This window comes from Xiphophorus maculatus, chromosome 11 (genome assembly GCF_002775205.1).
Source record: "Xiphophorus maculatus strain JP 163 A chromosome 11, X_maculatus-5.0-male, whole genome shotgun sequence".
NCBI classification, from domain to species: domain Eukaryota; kingdom Metazoa; phylum Chordata; class Actinopteri; order Cyprinodontiformes; family Poeciliidae; genus Xiphophorus; species Xiphophorus maculatus.
Window position 1 is genome coordinate 19,292,244 of NC_036453.1, and position 7,846 is coordinate 19,300,089.

The 7,846-nt window shown below is 40.6% G+C and overlaps 1 protein-coding gene across 1 annotated transcript in view; it reads left to right on the forward strand.

Moving 5' to 3' along the window:
- ephb4 (EPH receptor B4) overlaps positions 1-7,590 on the forward strand; it is a 50,509-nt gene extending 42,919 nt beyond the window's left edge. Inside the window, exons 10-17 of the mRNA XM_005802955.2 lie at positions 1,546-1,610; positions 1,748-1,861; positions 2,232-2,479; positions 2,571-2,786; positions 2,919-3,068; positions 3,954-4,147; positions 6,109-6,267; positions 6,381-7,590. Of these exons, the coding sequence (XP_005803012.1) occupies positions 1,546-1,610; positions 1,748-1,861; positions 2,232-2,479; positions 2,571-2,786; positions 2,919-3,068; positions 3,954-4,147; positions 6,109-6,267; positions 6,381-6,489 (1,255 nt within the window). The 3' untranslated portion in view covers positions 6,490-7,590. The remainder of the gene's footprint in view (positions 1-1,545; positions 1,611-1,747; positions 1,862-2,231; positions 2,480-2,570; positions 2,787-2,918; positions 3,069-3,953; positions 4,148-6,108; positions 6,268-6,380) is intronic.
- The last annotated feature ends 256 nt before the right edge of the window (positions 7,591-7,846 follow it).

A 7,846-nucleotide genomic window follows, 5' to 3' on the forward strand; every position in this document is an offset into this window, starting at 1 on the left:
TTTTTTTTTTTACACTGTTCTTGTTGAAGAGTATATGTTTTATCACAATCAAAGAAACTGTTTCATCAAGATTTTATGTGATAGACCAAACTAAAGTGGCATGTAATTGTTAAATATAAGGAAAAAAATACAAAAAATTTATACAGATAAAAAGATGTGACATAAATTTGTAATGATTAGGTCATTAAAATTTTCCTGCATGTTGAATTGTCCCAGGCGTTATCACAATAAACAACAACAACATTGTTGTTCTGAGGCCATTTTCAAGTAATGCAGTGGCATTATAATGCAAGAACACTTTCTCAAAGATCTCTAAACTTTAAATTCTAATAAACATTTAACACTGAACTGGGAAACATTTTAAATATCCTAAATAAATAAAACAAATACAATGAATTATGTAAGTAAAACTTTTCTTTTTTTTTGTAATCCAGTTTTTAGTAGAAAGAGAAAAAAGAGAAAGACACTAAATCACGCAAATGGAAATTACTGAATGTGTTTTAATTTATTAGTGTTTAATAGATTTATTGCTTATTGTGGCAGGGCTAGTAATGATGCCCCTAAATGAAACCCAGTGCATTCTGAAAGTTCCTATTTACAACATGAAGTCCATCTTTGTGTAATTTATTCTTTATATAAATATCAAAGTCATGAAGATGAACGAACAGATCAAACAGTTCAGGGGGAAAGTTTATTATAATTATAAAACAATCTCCAAAACATCAAAGTCCCACGGCAGAGCTGCAGTGATCCTCGGCTCAGATAGGAGAATCTGCAGATAGTCATCTCCTAGTTGCCATAAAGCATACTGCTAGAAGTCTGCCAGAAGTGGGGTATTTGACACAACAATCATGTTTAAAAGCGCTTAGACAATCGGTGTCCTCATGGACCCACTGAAATTCATGTAAATGTTTTTGTGCCGACGGCTAATGGACTGAAAAGGTGCTGCGGTCAGATGAAACCAAAATTAAACTGGCCAATCTCTAATGTAGATGATGAGTCAGACTGTACTCAGCATCCTGAAACACGGCGATGGCAGCATCATAATGTGGGTTTTGTTTACTCTTCAAAGAGAAGATTTCTTTTTTTAAAATGACATTCCCAGATCTCCATCCAGTCCAATTGGTCTTGAGATATTTTGCAAAGAATAATGGGGAGAAATTTCAATCTCTAGATATGCAGAAATAGTGGATACTGACTACAAATGTGGGCCACACATTTCAGATTTTTATTTTTATGAAACATTAAAAATATATATAATTTTTCTCATATTATTCACTTCTTTGTACACACAAAATCCCAGTAAAATACTGTGAGTTGTGGTTGTAAGACAAAGTGTGAAAAGTTCGACTTCTTTAAGGAGCTTTTGCTGTTAACTTTGGTGTTCTTATTTCCATTTTTGATCCGTTAGCATCTGCTGAAATAATCCTAACAACAGTAGCTTGAAAAAGTATTTAAAAATCTTGAAATACTTATTTATTCTTTGGGAAACTATGCTTGTGCCATAATCTTGCTACATTTATGCTTCTCTGTTTCCCGCTGCAGCCGACACAGCCGAGTTAAAGATCCCGAGCTGAGTGACAAAAACAGCCAGTACCTCATTGGCCAAGGTAAGTCGTTACGGACGCCGGACCTCGGCTGATTTATAACCTGTTCACGTCACAGAAACCATTCCTAATGCTGCTCATAGTTCTTGAACATTTCTTTTCTTTCCTTTCCCACGACTCTGTTTGTCCCTTTCTTGCAGGGGTCAAGGTTTACATCGACCCTTTCACCTACGAGGACCCTAATGAGGCGGTGCGAGAGTTTGCCAAGGAAATCGATGTTTCCTTTGTCAAGATAGAGGAGGTTATCGGCGCCGGTACGCTCCACTCAGGCTTTTCCCACTATTACTACATGTGTAAACCTAGTTACCTTTCTGTGAATTCATTTGGTTTGTGGCTTTCCTTTTGCCTGATCGTCCACTTTAAAAAGAATATTATTAGTCTTTATCTAATTTAGCCTTTAAAATTGATTCATAGGCATTGTCTGGGCTTCTTATTTTAAAGATCAAATTCAATATAGTTGCACCAATAAAGCAATTAACTGATAAATATGTGGCCAACATTACTGGCCCTCATTTAAACAAAAGGACACCACTTGCTGCGAGCGAGCTTTACATTGGCTAGATAATGCGCTGATACTCATAATGTGGAAAACAGCCGCTCTAATGGGTGTTTATGTGTCTGCAGGCGAGTTCGGGGAGGTGTGTCGAGGACGGCTGAAAATCCCAGGGAAGAAAGAAAACTACGTGGCGATCAAGACCCTCAAAGGCGGCTACACCGAGAAGCAGAGGAGGGACTTCCTGTCCGAGGCGTCCATCATGGGGCAGTTCCAGCACCCCAACATCATCCACCTGGAGGGCATCATAACAGCCAGCTGTCCAGTGATGATCCTCACCGAGTTCATGGAAAACGGCGCGCTGGACTCCTTCCTGCGGGTCAGTGTGACAACAGGCGCTGTCACGCCGTCTCCCGGGCCGACACGTCCACACAGCGTCACGTCTAAAGCGTCTCTGTCCTCCCCCGCAGCTCAACGACAGCCAGTTCACTCCCATCCAGCTAGTGGGGATGCTGCGCGGCATCGCCTCGGGCATGAAGTACCTGGCAGAGATGAGCTACGTCCACAGAGACTTGGCTGCCCGCAACATCCTGATCAACAGCAACCTGGTGTGCAAGGTGTCCGACTTTGGCTTGTCACGCTTCCTGCAGGAGAACTCCTCCGACCCGACTTACACCAGCTCTCTGGTGAGGCAGCAGCCAGGACTGATTTACTCTTTACTCACATTTCTGTTTGCCGGGGAAAGTCTCGGTGTATGTACGTGACGATTTTTAGACTTAATTGTTTGCTTTTTCTTTTTCTTTTTTTAATAAATGCAGGGAGGCAAGATTCCCATCCGCTGGACAGCACCCGAGGCGATAGCCTTCAGAAAGTTTACCTCTGCCTCAGACGTGTGGAGCTACGGCATTGTTATGTGGGAGGTCATGTCTTTTGGAGAGAGACCGTACTGGGACATGAGTAACCAGGATGTAAGTTTCAGCAAAAAACCCACATGTTGCTGCAGCTGGGTGATTTGCCCTGAAAATAAAATCTCTGATTTTTTTTTTTTTATATATATATTGGATCTGATTTCCGATTTTTTTGGAGGTTTTTTTTGCTTACTTTCTGTTATTAAAAAGAAATTACAGAAATATTTTTCAAAAAAGTGGCTTTTGTTTGAATCATCCCTTCTGTAGTTGAACGATGGAGTATATGAGAATTTCTGCTTAATTACAAAAATACAGCCAAAATATTAGCAAATAGGATGCAATTTTACCAGAAATAACTTACAATTATGAGAAAAAAAGTCGTTTTAATGGGAAAGTAACTTAGTTATCAGGATCTAATGTGTGCATCTCAGTCTGCAGGTTTGTTTTTTTCTTCAAAATTTGTTTGGACAAAGTCTGCTTATAATAATTTGACGCTGATGTGTTGTGTCCTAATATTACAACTTTATTCTTGTAATTTAAAACGGTAAAAAAATCAAAGTCCAAGTAAACAGAAGCTTGTTAAACAAGATGGCGCCTCACAGTGTGCTGACATCACTGTGAGCTATGGAAACCCAAAGAGAAAACTGGTGACAAAAAAAAAAAACATTTATTCCAAAAATTTAATCTCCGAAACCCCAAAATTTAATTAATCGATAAAATCTATTTATCGCTACATCGAGCCAGTTGTAATAATCAATTTCTGAATTTGTGCAAATTACTTACGTCACTACTTGGGTATTAAAAACTGAATTCTAGTCATCATGTTGCTAATTATATACGCCGTGTTTGCGCCCTCACTAAACTCCTTGCATCTCCGAATCGATGCGAACATCATTTAGTCGAAACACTTTGTTTGAACAGCAGCTGTTTGTCTCCCATTGTCAGGTAATCAATGCCATCGAGCAAGACTACCGGCTGCCCCCGCCGCCCGACTGCCCCTCCCACCTGCACCAGCTCATGCTGGACTGCTGGCAGAAGGACCGCTCCGCGCGTCCCCGCTTCGCAGACCTCGTCAGCGCTCTGGACAAACTCATCCGCAACCCGGCCTCGCTGAAAATAGTCGCTCAAGAAGCAGGAGGGTAAGAGTGAAAACACGCAGCTGTAGAAAATGTTGCATTTTTTCCGTTGTTCGGTGATCTAAGACTTTTGTTGTAGATGTGATGATGAGTCACTGTTTTTGTCTGTGGCTTGTCCACATGGTTTGGAGAAAACTACGCTGAAAGCTCTCCTTACTATTTTGGCTTCAGCTACGGTCAAGCAGCAACCTCTCCTCTGTTGGACACAAATCTGTTTGGTTTCATGCACAGAGAGGTGAAAGCGTCTTTCATGCCACAGAAAACCTGTAAAATTCTGTCATGATACCTGCATGAAGACAGACTAAATTTGGAAACTCCAGCGCTGATGACGTTTGCATATTTTGTCGCACTTGTTTTGCATTGTGCAGCCCTGTGTTTCAGAACAACACATTACAGCACCAACATTGAATTTATGCCAAGGTTTGTTTCAAGCTAAGGAATTATGTTGGCCTTTCAACATAAAGCTTTAATATTTCATGAGTTACATTGAATTACTGTACCTTGGGCATGATTCTTTATCGTAATAAACGGCTCAAAATAAAAGCATCTGGTCACGTAAAAATGCCCTTTCAAAAAAGCTCACATATGATCATCAAAATAAAAGTCTGTCCTTTTCATTGGGAAGGTTCTAAATTGCTAATGGAGCTAAGCTAGTCATGAAAAGGAGATTATGCAAGGCCTTAAAAATAGAGTTCATAGGTGACCTTTAAAATAATTGTCTTGCTCTTTCATGGGTTAAATCATTAAACCTGCTTCAAAAATTACAGGTCTTGAAAGAGCAACCGTTTCTTATGTTGGTTCTCTGTAATGTGCCGTTATTTAGAAGCGAATGATCAAAAAGCAGTCTGGTTTTGGATGGTGCTAGTTTCTTCATAAATAGCCTTTTTTTTCTTCAACTTTATTCTCCAGATATGCTGTAATCTTCACATCTTTCTTTTGTTTGTTTTTCTTTGGATTTTAGCTGCTGTTTTCGCTGGTGTTTTTGTTTTCTACGCTGCTTAACTCTGACCTTTGAATCACTTAGGCATAAAAAACTCCTAAATTCAAAAGATGGAATGGTGCTGTATCTGCAGAAAAAAGACTTGGCAAGGAATCTATTTTTAATTGAATATACAGGCACTTTACTGTCAGACGAAAACATAAGTTTTCATTTGTCTTGTTTACATTTTGTAAAATCAAGTAATTTAACACAGGCAGGCATAAAGTATTTACGCACCAACAATGTGAATCTCAACAAACCTCAAGCTAAAATGGAAAGAAATAGGATATCACTTCTTTAATCTTTTGGATTAAACTATTACCTACATGCTGTTGTTGTCAGACACAAAGTCTGGTCAGAAAATTAGTAACAATAAAGTCCACAAAGAAACTTGGGAAGACATTTAGTAGATTTTTGTTGAACTTTTGCTCAAAAGCTTTGTAAAACATAGGATAAAACTCAACTTTTCCACATGCTAAGCACTCTAAAATAGCTAGTTTAAAACCATCACAGTACGTATGTCTTAATGACATCAACGCAGAGGCGGACTGATCTGTTTCTGATTGACTGACTGTCGCGGTAACACACAGATAAAGTCAGCAGCATGTGTATTCCCTGATTGAAAGGGCTGCCAATGTCTCTTTCTGGGGTCATTTCACAGTCCTGACAGTAGCAGGACAGCCATTACCCTCCCACTGCCCACTCCGAGATGCCACCTCAGAGTCCTGCTGTGAACTGTCAGCCACTTGCTGTGCCCATTTCCCTTCTTTCGCATTCTGCCTGTCAGCTGGTTACATACCGCTGAAGACGCTCCACCCCTGACAAATCCCATTGTTTGTAGCCGTCAGTCAGCGCGCCTCAGATTATACCTCTCCCCACCAGCCCAACATTGCTGCAGGACGCGTGGAAGCTCCTCGCTGCTGTTTTGGTGACAGTGAATGTAAGTCATTCTTTTGTTTGTCGGCTTTCTCCACCCCCTCTACAGGCCGTCCTACCCCCTGCTGGACCAGCGCGCACCTTTGGCTCTCTCGCCGTGTTCTTCAGTCGGCGATTGGCTGAGGGCTATCAAGATGGAGCGCTATGAGGACAGCTTCCTGCAGGCTGGCTTCAACTCAGTAGATCAGCTGGCCCAAATCACTGCACAGTTAGTTTCTTCTATTCCCAACTGACTCATCTAATGTAGCTTTTAATTTTGATTGGAAGTATTTTCAGGTGCTTCAAAGGCCTTTACCATCCTCCTTTCTCTGTCTGTTTCAGGGATCTGCTGCACATGGGTGTGACTTTAGCTGGACATCAGAGGAAAATCCTCTCTAGCATTCAGACAATGACCTTGCAAAACAAGAGCACGGCGACTGTGACATTCTAGCTGCTCTGCCCTTCTTCATTCTGGACGTGAACACAGCGCACAGGTGTGTGCCGCCGTGTCCTAGAGCACTCTGGATCCTTTCCTGTGACCCACTTTGAACACAAACTAAGGAAGGAGGAAGATTGTATTCACAACCAGGGAAAAGAACAAAAATGAAGAGAAAAAAATAGCAGATAAAGATGACTGGTGAGACTCGAACCAGTCACCTGGAGTAACCAGGTGGTAAAGTCATCTAGACTTTCTCTGTCAGATTTTTAAAAGTTTGCAGTCAGTATTTTTACATCTAGCAAGTATAGAACCAAGTGCATCTGCCAAACCACGATGAGTGACAAACCAGTGTTTACACAGTTTCTAAAGTTTCATTCTCAAAGTGTCGTTTACTTATATTGTTGCCCCCCCACCCCCCCAAAAGGTTCCACTTTTAACCAAAGGAGACAAAAAAAATGCTAATCTAAAAGTTATCCTTTGTTTCCAGTTTGCTTTTATGATTAGGAATGAGAATTTTTTTGTTTGATTCTGGCTGTCTTTTTATTAATCCTTCTGGATCACCTTTCATGTCAGTACTGCACAGTCTAATTACGGGAATAGTTTGCTTCCATTATATTTCAGAACGACCTCGTCTTTACTCAGGTGTGATGTGTAATACAGACTTCAAGGAACGCCGTACATGCCCCTAATCAGAAGCCTCATCTTCCTCAAGTCTGGCTCCCCCTTCGCCTGCTACAAAAAAAATACAAGAGGAAAAATGAGGCACAAAAGAGACATTTCAGCACTTTTGTCATTTCAGAGTGATTTGTAATCTTGTGCGATTTGATGCGTTTATCCTGAGCTGTGTTTCTGTTGGATGTTTTCTGCTGGCAGCTCATTTTTGTTCTAATAAGCCAGAACAAGGACCAAGTGGACTCAAGAGACCAGAGAACACTGTAGAATTGGATTTTCCATGTTATCTGGCCTCCAAACATGTTTTTAATCGATATTAGTGATAATGTATGTACATTTTTAATACTCTTATTCTGTATTCTCCGTCATCTCCCAGTGCCATTTATATGTCTATATGTGGTCTTAAAGGACTGTTTTATAAAGCAGATATCTTTCCTGTGGGATTCAGTGTGTCTTGTTTTTTTATACCGTGAAGTTGAAACTCCTGCTTGAAAATAAGCTAACCAGCTAACCAACAGCTGCACTAGGTTTCCATGTTAAATGCTAACCAGTAGCCAGGCAACGAGGCGTCAAGGTAACGGCTAATCTCACGAGCGCTAGCTAGTTGCAGTTAGCATGACTTCGCCTGATGAATTTGTAAGATACCCGAACAACTACCCTTAAATCATTTCGTTGGCAGCATTTTGGGTTTCCAGTA